We start from the raw sequence: 20,919 nt of genomic DNA, 5'->3' as shown, positions 1-20,919 counted from the left end.
AGTTAGGTAGAATAGTGCTGGGCCTAGAGTCAGCAAGGACTGAATTCAACTCTAGCCTCAGACATTCATTGTGTGACCTTGGGAAAGTCACAATTCTGTTGGCCTCCATTTCTTCAACTGTAACAGCACCTCCCAAGATTGTTGTGAGGACCAAATGAGATAATGATTGCAAAGTGCTCAGCGTTCCCACCTTGTACTGTGTAGCCCAGCAATCTATAAAAGCTAGCTACTATTATTTTTTTTTAACCCTTACCTTCCATCTTAGAATCAATACTGTGTATTGGTTCTAAGGCAGAAGAGTGATAAGGGCTAGGCAATGGGGGTTAAGTGACTTGCCCAGGGTCACCTAGCTGGGAAGTGTCTGAGACCAGATTTGAACCTAGGACCTCCCATCTCTAGGCCTGGCTTTCAATCTACTGAGCCACCCAGCTGCCCCCGCTAGCTACTATTATTAAAATTATTTCCAGCACTGCCATTCCTCCTTGCTGAGGCTCTGTTCCCGAGGCTCTCCCATTCCTTTGGAGAGCACAACTCAGTAATCATTCCTTCTCTCCCTCACCTTCAAACTTGACCTTTCTACTGCATTGACTCCTTCCCAATAAACACACTTAAGATCTGCCCAATCCTTAAAATAACAGCAAAAAACTGAACCCTACTCTCTGCTCAAGCTATCAGTGGTCTCCTACCTTTCCTAGTTTTTTGATTAAGAAATGCTCAACAAAATTTCATTTTAAGTTTAATTATGATGCAATTAATCTCAAATATTTCACTTAAAACATTCTATTTAGCCAAGACAATTTAGTAATTCCAAATATGTGGTACTTCCTTTTTGTCAGTAAGTTTTAATGTTTTGTTTTGTTTTTTAATGTTTATCTTCTTAGTACTGATTCTAAGAGAGAAGAATGGCAAGGACAAGGTAACCAGAGTCAAGTGACTTGTCCAAGCCACATAGCTAGAAGTATCTGAGGCCAGATTTGAGCCCAAGTTCTTCCAACTCCAGGCCTAGCACTCTATCTACTGTGATACCTAGCTACCTTCTTAATCAAATAATTTTTTTAATGGAAGTAAAGCCATGAAAAATAAATGATGAACCTTAAAAATAATACCAATTGCAAAAAATATAATAACTATATTTCTGAAATTTCACTCTAAAACATAGAACAATCTGAAAACTGTATAAAGCAATAAAAATCTTCTCAATTTAAACATGTCCTTCTTGCAAGGCACAAGGATCACTAGGTAAGAGTACTTATGAAGAATAACTGGCACAAATAGTTGGCATCATCAACACAGTATACAGTTGTTAGGTGGATAGATTTGTTTTTCTGCTCTCATAATGGACTTCATTTTCCTATTTTGGGGGGACATCCTCTATGCCTCTTCTTGGTTTACACTGGCATTATGTCAAGTTCAATGTAAAAAGAAGAATGTGAAAATTTGTAATCCTCTGGATTTTAAAATCTTCCTTTAAAACATACATTAATCTGGTATACTTCTCATTTGGTGTCATAGTGGAACAAGCAGCCACTTTGGCTTACACTGTCAGTACTCTCCTATAAGCTCATGTTTCATAGCCTCCAAGAACTCTGAAGTACAGGTCTATTCCAGATCTGCTAAACTGCCTCTCGAGATGAAACCCTCAAAGGCATTTGTTCATAGCTCTAGCAGCTCTCGGTCAGAAGAGATGGTTCCAGAGTATGCCTGACACTATCTTCCCCTCTTCCAACGTCTGATAGGTATCTGGGTACTGCAGAACATCTTGGATGACTGAGCCTGAAACTTTCATGGGCAGTGTAGTGATATAGAAGGAAAGACTGCAAATGTAAAACCTTAATACATTCAAAAACACCAATAAATTCTAGTTGCACTCTACAAAGTTTCTCTGAATAATAAAAGTGAAGATTCAGTAAGTACATAGCTTGTTACCTCCCATAATCGAAGAATATCTAGAAAGCTAAATTCCCTTTTGAATCTAATTAGAAGCCAACGGAAGCAAAAATAAAGGTACCCTGAGTCTTGAGATTCTAAAAAGAAAGAAAAAGACATTTTAGAAACAAAAAGCACTGTAACATTATAGAGACCAATCTGAAATTTATGACATATTTACTTCATTAAAAGAATAGTATGTTTAAATGTACATTAGTAATTATCAAATAATGAAAACTCACAGATTAACCTATAAAAGGGGGGGAAATCAGCTGTATACTCATACATACATACATACATAATACATACATACATGCATGTAAAAATATTTCGTTCAGTGAATGGTATTTATTCTAGACTACAATTATTACAAAAGTACCATTTAGTTTCAGTCATTCATTTCCCAAAGATATCTGTAAAATTGTTTATAGTCCTTCTTAAGGGATCCTTAAGTTTTCTTTTTTGTAAACTACCTATTAAAATTAGAAATTAGTTTTGATTCATATAACATACCTAAGTAACTGCAAAATCCACTATCCAGCAAGCGAAGTAAGGTGCTTAGCTGAATTAGCTGTGTCTTCATGCCTTGCATCTGTTCTTCAAAATTCTGATGCTTTAAAAAGGAAAGAATTATTAGGTTCCATAGATATATAAGATATATACCATCCAGATAATCACACAAAAGTGTCATTTATATAGCCAAACATGGACTTATCAATGTTCGGTTGATTTCTGGGATAAACATACAATTCTAAAATAGAGCCTACAAATAGGGGCAGTGGGGGGAGGGGGGGAACTTGGGTTTGGTTATCTTGGCAAAAGGCTATTTTTTCTTTTATTCTCTTCTAAACCAAAATATAGAGATATCATATCTTAAGTGAATAATTCATATACTTTCTATCTAGAACAAGAAATTTACTGGAAAGGACAAAAAAATTGAGCAACAGCAATAAAATGTTACCAGAAATATCTTTAAATTCTGTGTGTGTGTGTCTCTCTGTCTCTGTCTCTTTGTCTCTCTGATCCCCTCTATTTGTGTGTATGTATACATATACATATGCATATATGAACATTAAGGAAAACACACTATTTTAAATTACTACCCTTCATTCTATATCATAAGTTACAAAATGAAATCAACTTCTAACAAAGTATTTCTCATTAAATTAACACAAATGACCTGTTGCTTAAATGATTATCTTAGATTTTAACAATTCCATAGAATCTTTGGAAAGTATTATAAAAAACTTTTATTGTCTAAATATATAATGGTTGTTGAATTAAGTTTCACCATATGTTGGCATTTAGAAAGAATAACCACTATAAACCACCATGGAATCATTAAGAACAAGCCAAAACCATTCTCTAAAAGATAAATGTTCAAAAAGATATGAAGTTAGTTTTCAAAAGAAGAAATGAAAACTATCAATATCATTTGAAAAAAATGCTCCAAATCACATAATAAAAGGAATGCATATTAAAACACCCCTGAGATTACATCTCACACAAATCATATTGCCAAAAATAAAAAAACAAACAAAAAAAGTGAAAAGTGGCAATTGCTGGAAGGTCTATGAAAGGATTGGCAAATACTGATGCAATGTTAGTGAAGCTATGAACTGGTTCAGATGTTCTGGAAAGTAATTTGGCAAAAGGAAGAGTTTCAGAGAATCTGAGGAAAATTTGTATGAACTCATACTGAATAAAATGAAACAAGGTCCTACAGAGTTATTTATACCATAAATGTCAATACAATGCCAAATTAGGATACCAGAGGACTGATAATGCTTAGCTACCTCCTGATAAAGACATAAGATGTACTGAAGGTGCAGAACATATTGGTTTTGAGACATATTTTGGGATATAAGCAATGTGAGGTTTTTTTGTTTGTTTTTTTTTTGTTTGTTTGCTTAACTAGGCAAATCTGTTACAAGGACCTTTTTTCTTTTTTTTCCCCAATGGAAAAATTAGAAGGAGTGAAGAGGAAACAGGGGCATGACCATTATAGGGTTGCCAAAAAAAAAGAAAAAGAAAAATAGGAGGTTCACTGGAACATTTTTAAAATGCACAGAAGGAAGGCCAAAAAGATTTGCAGAAGTAGAAGAGTTTTGAAAATTACATAGTGGGGAGGAAGGGAGCTAGGTGACTCAGTGGAAAGAGAGTCTAGCCCTGGAGATGGGAGGACCTGGGTTCAAACTTGGCCTCAGACATTTCCTGCTTGTGTGATTCTGAACAGGTCATTTAAACCCAATTGCCTAGCCCTTATGAACTCTAAGAAAAGGTATGAATTAAAAAAAAAAAGTTACAGGGTTACTCAGTGGATTGAGAGCCAAGCCTAGAGATGGGAAGTCCTGGGTTCAAATATGGTCTCAGACACTTCCTAGCTATGTGACCCTGGGCAAGTCACACTTAACCTCAACTGCCTAGCCCTTACCACTCTTCTGCCTTAGAATCAATTGGGCTCTCGTTACTTATCTGGGTTAAGTTCCCATCTTTTTTTTTATAATCAATTTTACTTCCTTGTTAATACTCTGATTACATTATTCTGGGAACTTAGCCTGTTTCAAAGGGTTTTAAGCTAAAGACAGGCATAACATCCTATACATGCTAATAATTATACATTTATGAGAAAAAAAAACAATTACAAAGAATGTGGTGAGGTTAAACAAGTAAAATACAAGAGGAAAAAATGAGAAAGGTTGAAGAAGTATTATGATGACAAAGCCCAAGGTCAGTCATCCTGGTTAGGAGTAGTAGGGCTATGGCCTTATCTCAAATAGATAACAAGATTAAGCTCAACTATTCTACATGGGCACAATTCATTTATTTGATCAATATTCTATATGATACTTCTGCAGATATGAATACTCGTTTATATTAAGTTCTGACTCTGCTATTTACACTCTAAAACTATCCTTTTTCTATTAAAGAAAATAATGTTATAAAACCTATGGGAAAAAATTTATGCAAATACCTTTCAACCTACATAAAGCCACAAAACAAAGAGGCTTATACAAGGAAATTTTTATCAATAAGCTACATTTGATGAGTTCAAACTTTTACGGAAATCTTTTTCTTACCATTTGATCCATGTAAGATACAAAGCACCAAAAAGCATCCACCTCATTCTCCATCACATACAAAAGAGGGGAAAGCAAGTCACTCATTCCCTGGACATATCCTGAGCAAAGGAGAAGAAAATAATAATACATTATAAATTTAAGTTAACATGTACCCAAATCTTAACATTGGTAGGTATGAAAATATCAACAATAGCAAAATTTCGGTATCCTTGTATGCTAAAGACATATAAAATGGACCGAGAATAAGCATAGCATAGCAAATGTAAAGCTGAATTTGGAATCAAGAAAAGTTGTATTCAAGGCCTACCTCTAATACTGTATGACCATGGGTAAGTACTTAAAGCTCTTTCTGTCTCAGGCAATTCTGTGAGACAATATTACAGAAGATTTACTCATCAATAGTATTGGAAGACATTTCCATACCAGGAAATCTCTATGATTATTAAACTTTAGACACAGACCAAAAAAAGTTTGAGGAACGAAAATTGCTTGAAAATTCCATTAAATCATGTAGTCATTTAATATATTATCCAAAATATGACAATTGAATTACTACTCTCTCAAAACTGGATTTAAAAGTAGCTTCAGTAAATAACATTTCAGAAAACCATATGAAATCACATTTTATCACAGCTTTCCTTGGTAACAACAATAAAAAAAGGTAAAAACAGTAAATTTCTAAAAGGTTAGACCTATGGTGATTTAAAGAGAGATCAAACTATCATGACTTGGCAAAATTGTATTGCTGTAATTACCTACACATGAATACATGTGTGCATATGCATGTATGTACACACACTGTCAAGGAGAACTATAAATAAAAATTTTTTCTCTACAATGAGGAAAGATGTTTAAAGGAAAACAATAAGCTGAAAAGGTTTATGAAAAATACTGTAATAAATGCTCTCTGAATTAGTTTCTCATTCCTCTAATGGAATGTATGATCCTTGGGGACAGGGACCATCTTATCTAAATATGGTCTTTCTCTAGAATCTAGCACAGTACTTAGTCCACAGAAAATGATGAATAAATGTTTGTTACACTGTGATATTATAAGGAATTCTCCTAAATGATAATTTTTAAATATTTTCATTTGAGAGGAAGGAAAGGAGGGGAAAGACCTAAGGAAATAGGAAAGTTCTAATATGGATGTACCATTTATCATTTCAGATCTTTTATTTCATTGGTATCAAAAACCCCTGTATGAGGAGACACACCCCACCAATGAAGGTTTAATTTAGAGTCTTAAAGATCAGACAAATCTCTAAGTACAAAGAAGCTAAGTCACTTGTCCACAGTTGCACTAGAACATTTTGGGCAGATTTATACACTTATACACACATAGACATATACATATTTGAGTTCTTAGGAAAAGGGCAAAAAGTAGGCTTGTTTAATGGGTAAACAAATCGTCTTCCATTAATAATCTACCCAATTATTTTTGGAACTTCTAAAGTAATCATATAATTGAATTTAACAAACCTTTTTTTCAAAAAGCAACTGCTTTTTATTATACAAATTGCCCTTCCAAAGAGCTAATTTTCACTGCATATGAGGAAGAGCAAAATAGCAGAGCCAAAAGCTAATTGAATACAAAATTATGTAGTCCTTTTTAAATCTATTTTTCTTCTCTAAAGAAATTTGTTTTCCCCTTACTTATCTTCCTTCTCTATAATCCAGGCAGTATAAAGCAACAATATTTCTAATCCAATTTCCTCTACTAGGTTCAATCTGTATACCCCTCCTCCACTTCTCATTCTGCCTTATATGCTATTCATGATCCTGTTACAATTCTCATGTCTGCTATAAATTCGATACCAAAACAGCATAGTTGGGAAGCCTTTCAGATAGATTTGTCAATACAAAATAAAAAGTCATGAGGTTCTCAAAATACAAAGCCCTGGTTATAGAATATTTGGTTCTCCTCAGCAAAATCTTGATTTTCCCTTTTAATTTCTTTCTTTCTTCTGAAACTGAATTCTTCTGAATTCCTACAATCAAACTTAATTAGTCTTAAAAGAATGAAAGATCAGTGACTTTCACTAACCATGGGAAAAAATTTTCACACTGGGTCCTTTCACACTACATTTTTATATTGTTGTTGTTCAGCTTTTACATTTTTTTTAACATTATATAAACTTTTATGTTGGAGGGAATGTAGCAAACATTGCTAGTGGAGGTGTGAATTAATCCAACCATTCTAGAAGGCAATTTGGAATTATGCACAAAGAGCTTTAAAAGAATGCATACCCTTTCACCCAGTCATACAACTGCTGGGTATGTGCCCCAAAGAGATAATAAGGAAAAATACTTGTACCAAAATATTCATAGCCACATTCCTTGTAGTGGCAAAAAACTGGAAAATGTGGGGGGTTTCCCTCAATTGGGGAATGGCTGAACAAATTGTGGTATATGATGGTGATGAATTACTATTGTGCTGAAAGGAATGATGAACTGGAAGCTTTCCATATGAACTGGGAGAACCTCAATGAACTGATGCTGAATGAAATGAGCAGAACCAGGAGAAACATTTTACATAGAAAGTAAAACATTGTGGAAAAATCCATAGTAATAGACTTTGCTATGAGTAGCAATGCAATAAGCCAGGACACTCCTGAAGGACTTATATAAAAGAATGCTATCCATATTGTGAGAAAGAACTATATGGAAGTAGAAATGCAAAAGCAAAACATATGACATCACTTATCACATGTTCATAAAGATATATGATTTGTTTAGGCTTTTAAAAAATCACTCTATAGCAAAAAGGAATAATACAGAAATAGGTATGAAGTGACATTTGTACAACCCAGTGGAAGTGCTTATTGGCAAAGGGAAAGAAAGTGAATCATATAAACATGGAAAGATATAGATAGATAGATAGATAGATAGATAGATAGATAGATAGATAGATAGATAGACAGACAGACAGACAGACAGACAGACAGACAGACAGACAGACAGACAGAGATTGCCTAAAGAAAAAGGCCTCACATTCCATCCCATTCCTTTCAAAAAAAATTATATAAACTTTTATGAGGGTGAAGCTGTAGTCTGAATTATGTCATTAAAACTAGATGCTTGGCCATGGTCAAGTAATATCCTCAATAAGTTTTAGGTTCCTCAACTGTAAAAAAAGGGAGTTTGACAAGGTCTATAATTTCTTCTAGTCATTAATTATAAGTTCTATTCTCTAATTGTTCAAGAAATCATTTATCACTTTGAGAGTTCCAAAGATTTGAAATTTATTCACTTTAATTTCTTTGTATTTGGGATAGGTAGAGAGAAAAAATACAACAAAATGATTTATTATTTATGCAGAAAGTGATGTATAAGCCTCCATCTCATTTTAATAATTTGGTTTTACCAGTATTCCCAGGACCTAAGTTAAGTGAAAATTAATTAAGTCAATTGCAGTAAGGTAACCACTGGCCATGAAGTCCAGAAGGAAAAATACTAGATTTGGAGCTTGAACACCTGGAGTTTGAATCTAGTGCTTCTACTTCTGTGATCTTAAGCAAATCACTTAACTCCTCTTAAGGCTTAAGTTTCCTCATTTGTAAAACAAGGAGGAAGGACTAGGTGATTTCTAAGAACAAAAATGAAGTGTTAGGGGATTAAGTACTCTCTATACCACAGTACCAATGGCCATGCTTCAGAAACAAATAAATCCAGACCCTCTCAAAATAGTTCTAATTGGTTTCAAACTATGAAAAGTTTGAACTAAAAGTGTTATGGGATGTAGACTAGCACAGGTACTAGCCTCTGTAAAGAGTTCGTTCTAAAATATAGAGGGCAGATCTACTATTATTACTGTTATTACCAATACCATTAACAGCTTTATAATTCTAGTAGGAATTAATTAGCCCAAAGGATCTGATATATTATTCCTGTGTGCTCTCAGATTTCTTATAAATACTTTATTGAGCAGGATAGAACTTTGGTGGATTTATTGACATCAGTGATTTTAGCGAGAGGTGTCATTCCTGCTCTGAAGTGCAATATACTGATGATACTTCAAACAGATTTTTAAATATAGGTGGCTTGATTTGGATGATGAATAAGAACATGAAACAAAGATGATATGAACAGAGAAAATCATGGAATTACCGAACAGAAAGATCCCTCTAATTCTGCCTAGCTGACAAAAATAACTCCAGGTTTAACCACTGAATGACGTAACCTATATGTACTGAGAAGTTCCTTATGTACCCATATGAGGTCAATTTCTTTTACCCAAGAAATACAAAGTTCTCCTAACTATAGTCATATTGGCAAATTTAGTCTAATCAGTGGATGTAAGGTTGGCAAACTTTCCTAATCACAATGACCTTGTGGTCTTTGGGAATATGGAAAGGTCGGGTTGCAGCCCAGACCACTCACTGACTGACTACTCCCTAAGGTCCCCTTGCCTCTCAGTCTCTGTGAATCTACCCATCAACAACAATCAGATATAACCCAGAGACCTGAGAGTCTGGATCTGGGCACACATTCCACTGTCTGCCCAAATCACTATTTGTTTGTATGTCCAAGGGCCTCGGGAGCCACATACTTAAATGCCCGAGAGACTACTGCCTTGTAATCTTTTGAGTACTTCTTGGTACTTCACCCATAATCTCCTCACATTACCTCAAGCATGAATTCATTTACAATATTTCTGACAGGAGGTTATGAATAAACCTCTGACTAAAGACTTCAGATAACAAAGAATTCACTAGCTTCCAAAGCAGCCCAGTGCATTTCTAGACAACTCAAGTATCAGGAAATTTTCCTTAATTTGCAGGAAGCCTGCTTTTCTGTAATTTTTCCTTCTGTACTTTATGACCTGCCCTCATGGCCAGTGGTTACCTTACTGCAATTATCTGTTAACTAGTACTACATTTGTTCTCTGGTTCATAACATAACAATTCAAATCCCTTTTCTAAGTAACAATTATTCAGATTTTTTTTTTAATGCTACAATAATTATATACTCCTTACCCCAACCAAACCATTGCAACATGAAAGAACATTGTTTAGAGAAGGGTATTAGTACCACCTAAAATATGTGTCTGATTTTCACATTAATTTGATATTTATTTTGCAACTGAGGTGCTGGCTAAAAAAAGCAATGCAATATTCTTTGAAAGAAAAAACAATGGCATCTTGTGTTACTTGATGGAGCAGAAAGCCATAGCACAACCCAACTGGGACAGCATTACCAAGTGTGTTAATAGAGGATTGGGGAGGCATATCACACTTGGACAGTTTGGTCCCCAAGTCTTGCTTTCTTGGTTGGGAGGGCACCTGCTTATTAATAATTAAGGGTCCAAAGGCTGGGAAATTATTTTTAAATTTTTTTCTACTTTTTCCCATATGTTCAAGTTCCTGACTAATCACTGTCAAAAATCCAATAACAAACATTTAAGTACTTTCTAAGTACACAGCACTGTAAGTACACTCAAGGGATTACAAAGTTACTTCCCTCAAGGAAGCAGATTCCCCCATCATATGAGGGGGGATTAAAGAGATAAACAAGTATAAACATAATTATTTGATAAATTAAAGAACATTAACAACCAGGAGGACTGGGAAAGATTTCCTATATAAAGTGGCACATGAGCTGAACCTTAAAGGAAACTAGAGCTTAAAAGCTCTATTCTCTTAAATAGAGGAGGGAAGGACTGTATAGAAAGACCTTCCATTTGGTATAATAACTTCACTTTACAGATAAGAAAAGAAAAAGCTTACCTATCTTGCCCACATTATACAGCTAGGTAGTTAAAAAAATGAATCAAGAAAAATTCTCTAGACTTTTCGGTATATCATGCTACCTACCTACCTCAATGTCAAACTTAGAGAAATAGCAAAAAAAAGAAAAATGCAGTATTAAAGTTTGCTAAGTAAAAGACTTACAAACTGCCTCTCATTTGTGAAACATATCTTTAAAAGTTATTAGAGAATAAAAAGTTCTGAAGGATTAAAATTTTTAAACCTTCAGCTTTCACATAGGACCACTGACATACTTTTAATGTACACTGTGAAGAAAGTAGTACAATTATTCTTGATTTTATGTTATTTCTTGAGTTTCAGTATATTTTATTTTACACGTGGTGTCCTTTGAAAGTATGCCATAGGCTGCAGGGGCCAAGAATTAATATATAAATTCCTTTTAATTAAAGAAAGATTATAGCTGATTAAATTAGCATTCAATAACACTTAAGATTCTAGAGTAATGCTGACTGATACACATATTAACAAGAACAACTGCAAGCCCTGAAGTACTTCATCAAAATTGTTTTCATAGAAAATTAGCATGTGGAATAAAAAAAGAGGGGAAAGAAGGCTCTTAATGAGCCTAAAATATTCCCTCTTAAAAAGAACAAAAAATTTTGAAGGACACATCTCATAATGAAATTAGGGGTTCACAAAGCCTTTTCCAGGCTACTACATCACTCTCAATGAGCTTAGGAAGTCAGCATGATGAGTGTAAAAACACTGAAGGACACAAAGGGTAAGGAACTTGTCCAGTCATAGTTAATGTCAGAATTGGATTTAAAACTTGGGCTTGAAATCTAGAACTTTATCTAACAAATCCTAATTCCTGCATTATTAGAGTGAAATTAAGTAACATTGCAATTTGGGCACTGTCATGGAAAGTGTTGTTAAAAAAGTGAATTCTTCAAATAATTCAAACATCAAAACTGTGCTTTCTATTTAACCAAGTTGGATGGAAATCTTCCTGGTACACATTTCCCTGCCTCTTTAAACAGAGGTTAACAATATCACAAAAAGAGTCATAATCAGATTTCAAAAAACATGAAATGCCATTTAGCAGCAGTTCCTAATCAAAAACAAAAATGAGCAAAAGATCAGATTTGCAATAGTTCTTTTCTCCTTCAAGCAAAATTCAGTGGCCACAACAATGGCTCCATGGGCTCCACAGAAGTATAAGGGCAGAAATCCCTTTCTCCCAATTTATAGCCATAGTACTTTGCAGAAAATGAAATAAGGCCTTATTTGCTTGTCATAGAGGCTTCAATATTCTAGGTTACATGAGGAAATGCGTTGGTAAGACTAAACAAAGTTGAAAAAATGTATGTCTAGAATTATTTTAAAACTATAACCAGCATTCCTCACTTATCAGTTGGAAGATAGATCTCAACTAACTTCCTCTAAGAAGTCTTCCTGGACTAACTACCCCATTTTCTTCTCTCCTTTATTCTTTATCCCCATCCCCAACTTCTTCAGGGTTTTATACTAATTACACAGCACTTGGTGTTATAAAAGAACTTTGTAAAGGTATTTCATGTGCAATTGCTTGCCTCCTTAACTAAATTTTATGCTCTTTAACAATAGAAACTTTGATTTCTACTTCTTTAGTACCTGCCCTCTCTAGTCCCCATAGCTGGTTATATAGTGTGGATTGTAAGACAAAAGTCACACACATGCACACCCGTCATTATGGACTACACAAGAGTAAACTTAAAGCTACCAATGTCCCTTGATCCCTCAACTTTCATCAGTACCACCACTCCTTCTAGCATACTAAAACAAGGAGCTGAGGAATTCTTCCAACCACCTGACTCCCCATTCCCTAAGCCAACCCTTAATCTCAAAACTTTAGAGAACTAATGTGAATCTTAAAACTGCTCAAACTCTACCTTAAAACATTTGGTTAAGGTTATTCCCCATTTAAACAATGAAGGTACTTGATCAGGAATGTATTGAGAACTTAACCTTACTCCACCCATATTTAGGCATACCTTAAGGGGAAGATAAAGTTGTAAACTCCTTACTGAACAATGGAAAAGTACTTAACTCATACTCATAGTGAGGCAAAAGCCCTTAAGCTAGGTCTATTTTTAGACCTAATACAAAAGGGTGCTAAGTACCTATGAAGGTCAAATTAATCACTAAAAGGTCAGGCAACTTGCAAAGGACAACCTTAGCAAAGAGGTGTGAAATACTCAGAAGTTTTAGTCTACTCAGAGAAGGTGATAACAAGATGTGAATTAAGAATGGTCAGTCTTTTGGAAAACATCTACTGTGATTGGTAAATGTGAAAATTTAGGGGAGGTGACATAAGAGAAAATTCTCTTTAAAAGGAGGTCAGAGGCCTCTGGACTTAGTTCAGCTTAGGAAGCTGAATTGGCTCTCTCGGTGGCTGAACTTAGTGGAGCTCAGGAGCTGAACTGGAGGGTCTCTCTGAACACTACAGTTTTGCTTGGAAAGATCTTGTGGTGAGTGATTAACGACTGATTTAGTTTTCTCTCTTAAAAGAAAGGCCTAGGCCATTGGCCTTTCCTTTCCTTAATTCCTTAATTTGTATTAATTAAAATCTCTATAAAACCCAGCTGACGTGGGTATTTCATATTTGGGAATTTTTTCCATGGCGACCACTTATTTTTTTATTTAAATCAAGACACTAAAAATTATCTTTATGCTTTTGGCAATTCAAAGTCTTGAACCCATATTTTCACGGTCACAGTTTATGGCAACCACTCTTTTAACTTTAACACTAAAAAGGAAACTCTTCTCACAAAAAAGTTTCTGTGATGGTGCCTCAGTATTCTTTATGAACTAAACAAAAACTTTGTTCATCTTGAGTAAAAGTAATGTTTATTCCTCAATATCTCAAAATTCACAGGTTACAATTTTTTAAAATGAGCAAATCTGAGTATAAGCATAGCTGCCAAGAACTTGTCTCAATGAACACTATTTCAACACTAACATCTATAATGCAAACATATCCATCCAAATACAACTAAAACTCACAAGTAGTGTGTGAACTTATAAAACCCTTTCTTTACAGCAAATCTACACAAATATTATTGTCTCTGTTTTAGAGATGAGGAAACCTGAGGTTCAAAGAGATTAAAGGACTTGTCCATGATCAAAAAGCAAAGCATCAGAGTAGGGAGTTGAGTCCAAATTTCTTGACTTGAAAGTTCAATATCCTATACAAGAACCATGATGTTGTAAAGCCTTAATATAACACTGGTCAGCTGAATCTTCATTTATAATTTTATTCCTATGGCATTGTCTCCTTTAACATCATAATTAACCTATATTCAAATCCCATTTCTACCTCATTGCCAAATATTCCTAGCTGCTGTTACAACTAGAACTTCTGGTCCCCAGTCCGGTAAGAGACTCTTTAGAAGGTTTTAAGTTCTAAAGATGCCAGTCAGAAAAACAACTGTTTGATCACATGGGTTGATGGGGATATAATTGGGGTTATAAACCCTAAATGATCATCCTAGTGCAAATATCAATAATATGGAAACAGGTCTTTGATACATGTAAAACTCAGTGGAACTGTGTGTTTGCTATGGGGAGGGGAGGGAAAGAACATGATTTTTGTAATCCTGGAAAAATACCCTAAATTAATCAATTAAATAAAATTAAAAATAAATAAAAATAAAAGATTTTTTAAAAAAAAGATGCCAGTCACTTGGACTGCATGGCAGGGTATATACTATTCTAGGGAAAACTGCCTCAAAGTCACTCCACTTTAGAAGAATACAGGAAAATGTCAAAGGGGCCTTAGTTGAGGTCTCATTAAATAGATAAGGGAAAACATGATAGCTCTCTGAGATAACATTTCTTCAAAGATTCATTTTCCATGGGGCATTTGGGTGGCTCAGTGAATTGAGTCAGGCCCAGAGATGGGAGCCCCAGGTTCAAATCTGACCTCAGATACTTCCTAGCTGTGTGACCTTGGGCAAGTCACTTAACCCCCATTGCCTAGCCCTTACCACTCTTCTGCCTTAAAACCAATACATAGTATTGATTCTAAGAAGGAAGGCAAGGGTTTTAAAAAAATGTTCACTTTCCTAAAAAAGAAAACACTTTTCATGAGGAAAGGGACTGTACCTGTGATTTCATTGATACAGCAAACTCCCCAGTAAGGAAGTTCCTTGTACCAATGCAGTTTAGCATATCTCATCTTGAATATCTAGTCCTCAAGAGCTCCCTATAACACTGAGACATGAAGTGGCTCCTGGTCACACAGTAAGTGTCACAAGTAGGAAGGATTTCAAGCTAGACTTTCCTAACTTTAAGGCCAGTTCTCTATCCACTACATTATAGTACCTCTCATCAACTGTTCGGGTACTAAAACTATGAAGAAATAAGACAGAAAATGATGCTGAGAATAGGCTGAACTAAAATTATTGCTGGGAGGCTAAAGTCAATTCATATCATTTTATTAAAGTATACTGGAAGGAATAGTGACTCTATAGTAGTCAGGAGATATAACTATGGATATGTTGCTCTGAATGAATCATACATTAACTTTAAGGAAGGAGGGCTTTGAGTAGCTATAACCCACCTCTTAAAAGGAGGAAACAACCTGCTGAATAGAGGATTATGGCTTGGAACTCTACCATCCTCTTGAAGGAAACATTGCAAAGAAAGGAGATTTCACCATCTTATCTAGTCAAAAGAGCTCAGAAAAGATATTCCAGAAGAAGGTTTGAGAAAGCAAGGATCATAAATAATGAGTGACCTACCCATCTAGGGCTGAGGTATCTGATGAAGGGTTTTAATTGATCATTCCCTTCAAGAAGGGAGAATATGGAAAGGAGTAACAGAAAGGTTTTGGCTATCTAGGAGAAATAGAAATTTTAAGTGGCAATATGAAACAAATTAATCAATTGGGCCATGAGGTCAAATGATCCAGAGAAAATAATATGGGGCCATTTGGGATATTTGAAAAAATGGGCTTTAATATTTCTAAGCCTGAATCTGATTCATCCTCTTTCCCATTTCATAGATAAATCTCTCTATTAAGAACCTTGCTACTTAGCTTACAAAAAAGAATTAAGGCTTTTTAACCATGAATGTGAAGCCCCCTACCCCCTTTATGATTATAATAGTATTAGCCTTTATGATTATTTTTATAACACAATATTTTGAGTTAATAGTCAAGTAATATAGTTAGCCTTATATGAATTATAAGCCACAGCTAAGAAAAATATAGCTTAGGGTGGCATTAAATCTTGCTGACAGGCATTTTGACCTTTTAAGCCTGTAACCCAAAAATTCCTACCAAGCCCACCACACCCTGATGATAGGACATAAGACAGTAAGTCAGTCAGGAGGTAAGAGGGCTGCTTTTGGAGGGCCTGACATGAGGCATTCAGTCAAGAGTAGAGGATGCCTAGCTACTAGGTGCAATGGCTTAGGTCAGTCATCCTTGGGTACCATCTTTAGGTCAAAATACAGGTGACTGACTCCTGACAGGGATAAGGATTGTCAGCAAAAATCAGACCCTATGCCCTTATTGCAAAAGCCTTACAAAGGTCATGCCTTATGACTTATGTACTTTCCAGCTTATTCAGCACTTCTGTCATTAATTAAAACCTGCTCACTTGGAAGATTTATGTTCATTCTATTTAAATTTAACTGTATATTCTGTCTTTAATCTGACACAGTATCATCAGATTTCTGGGCATAACACAAAGGCCATCAGTGGCTCTGGTCTTGACTATGGTCCAGTTTTATTGTGGAACTGGCCCTCTAGCAATAAACCTATTTCTTTTGGGCTTGGAGATTTTGTTTCCCTTATTGGTGTTTCTGTTAATAAATTTCCCACATAAGAGCTCCCCCTTTTCCCATTCTCATCACCTCAAAAGCCTTTGACATCATCACCTACTTTCTCCTCCTTTCCCCAAGTCTCTGACAAAAAAATTGCCCTTCTCTTTGCCAAGGCTAAACCTTCCATGTGTGCATCCCATGATCCCATCCTCTCCCACTTTCTCCAGGGAACTGCAAACTCAACTATTCTTCTCTCTCAAATTTTCTTTCAACTATTTTTTTCACTACTGCTGTCAAAGGTATCTAAGTTTCCTCCATTATTTAAAAAGAAATTCACCTCTCTCCTACTTACTGTGTTTCCAGTTGTGGATCCCTGACAGAAGTCCTCTCCACCTTTAAAATGTTGCCTAAGTAACATCAACTTTCTGTTTGCCCCAAACTGCTATTCTCTTCTTTCTCAAGTTACCTTGTATTTAACTGTTTTCTATATATGTTTTACTAACTTTACATTTTTATGTGTTGGTTATCTTCTGCGTTGGAACATAACACTGACAGTAAGAATTGTTTTATTCTTTGTACTTGTTTGCCTATGACCTAGCAGAATATCTAGCACAGACAAAGGATTTATAAATACATGTTGACTGACTGATTGATTACATGGTGATCCATGTAATCCATCTATAAGATATCCATATCTTATACTCTATACAAACTTGAGAGTCAAACAATCAGAAATTTTTTTTGTTTTGTATTGTTTTGTTTTTTAATATTATTTTTATTTGGTCAATTTCAAACATTATTCATTGAATACAAAGATCATTTTCTTTTCCTCCCTCCCCTCCCACTACCCCTCCTATAGCCAACTCGAGATTCCACTGGGTATCACGTGTCCTTGATCCGAACCCATTTCCATGTTGTTGGTATTTGCACTAGGATGTTCATTTAGAGTCTACATCCCCAATCATATCCCCTCGGCCCCTGTAGTCAAGCAGTTGCCTTTCTTCGGTGTTTTTCTAATCAGAAATTTTTGAAAGGAAAAGAGAAGACTTCTAAGTCTCCACATCAACAATTCTAAATTAGCTGGGGCATAGGAATAGATACTATATGGCAAATTATGATTGGAGATTTGTAGAATGGGGATAAAATCATTCTAAAACCTCTAGAAAAATGCAACTATAGTTACCTAACCTGACAAATAACCTTGCCATCTTCTGGGAAACAACATGTAATTGAAAATAGGAGGATAGGACAAAATGTCAAAAATCAAACTCATTCAGTCTCTAAAAATAACAAGAATATATGATGAGTAACAACAGGCGCTAATGAACAGTAAGAACTTTAAATTCTAAAACGTAAAAGATTGTTTTAAAAGATGATCTAAGAAAACTTACCCAAATCAAAATCATACATACAATAGGTCATCAAAATGTCATGAAGAAGAATCAATCCTGGATTATCTTTTCCTTCATAAAACTTGTTTGTTCGATCTGTTCTCTTAACATCTTTTTCTGAAGAGGAAAAAAATGTCACATAGTATTTTAAATGCTTACCAAAACCAATTGTATTAAGCTCATATTTTACAAAATGAAGCATTTCTCCTCATTATTAATTTTACATTGTTGCCAGGTTGTTTTTTTTTTAACCCTTACCTTCCATCTTATAATCAATACTAAAAGTATTGGTTCCAAGGCAGAAGAGTGGTAAGGGCTAGTGTAAACCTCAAAATTTCTTAGACTTATAAATGTTGGAAATTTCACCATTGGGAAATTTCATACTTGAAAAATTCCCTATTGATAGTGGGTCTTGACTATTAGAATGTGAAACCCCATTGGCATGGGAGGTTCCTTCTCTTCCCTTCTTAAGATTACTTTAGGACAGAAACCTTTTGCTGAACAATGGAAAGGACTTTGACCTATGCTTAAGCATAGAACAGGAATTTCTTTGAGTCATGATTGATTTTAGAATTGATACAATGAAGATACTTGGAATCAATCTCCACCCTATTCAGTCCTAACAGAATTGAGTAAGGGCTGCAGCCTAGATCAAAATTTAATTATTTCAATCTCTACCCTACTCAGGTTAACAGGATTTAGAAAGGGCTGTAGCAAAGGATCAAAGATTTAATTATTTGAAAATATGACCTTCAACAGACATGTGCAAAGCCAGAAGACCTCTGGGCGGTCCTGGGTTAAGCTAGAGCCTCCATTGGCACAGGGAAATTGATGGACAGGTGATTGGTAGATGTGAGAACTGAGGGGAGGGAACTTGGATGGTTTCCTTAAGGATAGGGGAGTCTGAAGACTCGAGGGGAGGGTGGTTGAGAAGTTGGTCGGTGTGGTTGGTGTGTGCTCTGAGAAGCTTGCTCTGAAGGAAGCTGAAGGTGGGGGCCTCTGAGACTGTTTCTCCATTTTGGTCACGTGAGTAATAGGGACTGATCTCTTTTCTTAGCCCCAGCTATCTAAGGGCTTGGGCCTTTTGGCCCAGCCTAAACAGAAGGGGTATTTAAGCCCTATTCCCTTCTCTCCCTTTTTCTCTCTCTCTATCTCTAATTCCTTTCTTCCTCCTATTGTAATTAAACTCCATAAAAGATTGACTGCTGACTTGAGTTTTCATTTAGGAATTACATAGCTGAATTCCTTGGCGACCTTAAATTAATATATATCAGTCTTTTAAAGTGATTCCCTTGTAACACTAGGCAATGAGGGTTAAGAGACTTACCCAAGATCAGCTAGGAAGTATCTGAGGCCAGATTTGAACCTATGACCCCCCCAGCTCTAGGCCTGGCTCTCAATCCACTGAGCTATCCTATCCCACTGCCCCCTGTTGACAGGTTTTAAAGTAAAGATAAATGAATTTATCAAATGCCATGAATCATCTTTATACAATATAAAATATAATGTGTTTTAAATTGAGATGATTAACTTAATAGATTTTCATTTTTTTCATTTGATTAAATGTTAGAAAACATTTTCAGTAAATTAAAAGCAACACTAAAGAATATTGCACATTTAACTAGTAACAAAATACAGGTAATATTTAAAATAAGTAATGAAAAAAGCTATTATGCAATCAAGTTTAATCAAAAGAATTCCATTTCATTCATAATTGCTTGGTTTCCTTTAAGAAATTTATGAACTTGTAATTTGTCATGTTCCATAATAATTTTTTTCTAGTAGCTTATTTATTCTTAAGCGTTGTTCAGTCAAAATTTACTACAGGTTTTTATTGTGCTAAAATGAAAAATAAATTATTAGTTCTCGCTGAAAACTATTCTATGGTTGAAACAAAATATTACAATACAATATAATTGATTATCTGGCTTTCTAAGTTATATAACCAATTTCCCTATTTGAATTCTATACTGAATCATCAGTAAAAAGGAATTTGTAGAACTTCCAAATTATAAACTTGTTACTCTAATCAACTCAATTGAGTATTTTTTTATCTTTCCATCTCATACCTAAATACATATGTGAGTTTAAAAAACTGGTGCTATACTGGAAGAGGATCTATTCGTCACCAAAAAATAATTAATCAAAATAAATTATCAATAACAAAACACTGGTTTAGATATACTGTGAGTGAGGTTATTGGGATGTTTTTGTTTTCATTTTGTTTCTAACAAAGTAATATTCTCAAAGAAATAAACCTGTGCCTCTAAAACTATAAAACCTTTGATTATATATGTATGTATGTTTAATTGTGTATATATATTTTTTAACCTGCAAACAAAAATGATTTATAATCAGTAGGTTTTTTTGGTCTAAATATGTTAAAATTGCCCATTTCCAACTGATAATTGATAATCTACCATCCAATGAAAATTCTGATAGCCTACAAGTCTACAAACCCTTCCTTTTTAAGTAAGTTCCATACATGGTTCACCATCTTTCTCTCCTCCTCAACACCTACCTCACCTAGGAGACTTTGAAATACATACTGATACCCCCCCCAAGCACCCTAACCTTTCAGTTCTGCAACCCACTCATTTTCCGTGACTTCTTCCTCAATCCCACCTTAGCCTTAGCCACCTTAGTAGACATCTTAAACTCCACATGTCCAAAAATGAATGTTTTCTTTTCCCAAAGATAGTTCTATCTTTGATCCTGCCATAACTGAAAAATGTGCCACTTTCCTGTTCACAACATTAGAAATTCCCACAGCTTCCTCTGCCTTCCAATACCAAAATCCTGCTCTTCATCCACACTGTGACCCCCATTCTCTCAACCCCTCAGTTCTCTCCTATGTCTTCATCCTTTCCACCTTTGCCCATCAGGACTCTTTAGTGAACTAGATCAACATTACTGTTCTTTACCCCCAGTAAACTGTTAACTATTCTTTTCACCTTGATACTCTCTTCTCTAATATTTCAGCACACTCCTGGTTCT

General features: G+C 35.0%; 1 protein-coding gene across 3 annotated transcripts in view; it reads right to left on the bottom strand.

Moving 5' to 3' along the window:
• The window catches only part of TBC1D15 (TBC1 domain family member 15), a 79,627-nt gene that overhangs the window by 5,249 nt on the left and 53,459 nt on the right, over positions 1–20,919 (bottom strand). For all 3 annotated transcript variants that reach the window (XM_007503054.3, XM_007503055.3, XM_056798460.1), the window contains 4 exons: positions 17,923–18,039; positions 5,007–5,107; positions 2,440–2,539; positions 1,927–2,024 (listed from right to left, as the gene is read on the bottom strand). In XM_007503054.3, the coding sequence (XP_007503116.1) occupies positions 1,927–2,024; positions 2,440–2,539; positions 5,007–5,107; positions 17,923–18,039 (416 nt within the window). The remainder of the gene's footprint in view (positions 1–1,926; positions 2,025–2,439; positions 2,540–5,006; positions 5,108–17,922; positions 18,040–20,919) is intronic.

This window comes from Monodelphis domestica, chromosome 5 (genome assembly GCF_027887165.1).
Source record: "Monodelphis domestica isolate mMonDom1 chromosome 5, mMonDom1.pri, whole genome shotgun sequence".
Taxonomy (NCBI): domain Eukaryota; kingdom Metazoa; phylum Chordata; class Mammalia; order Didelphimorphia; family Didelphidae; genus Monodelphis; species Monodelphis domestica.
This window is presented reverse-complemented; position numbering and strand designations above follow the sequence as displayed.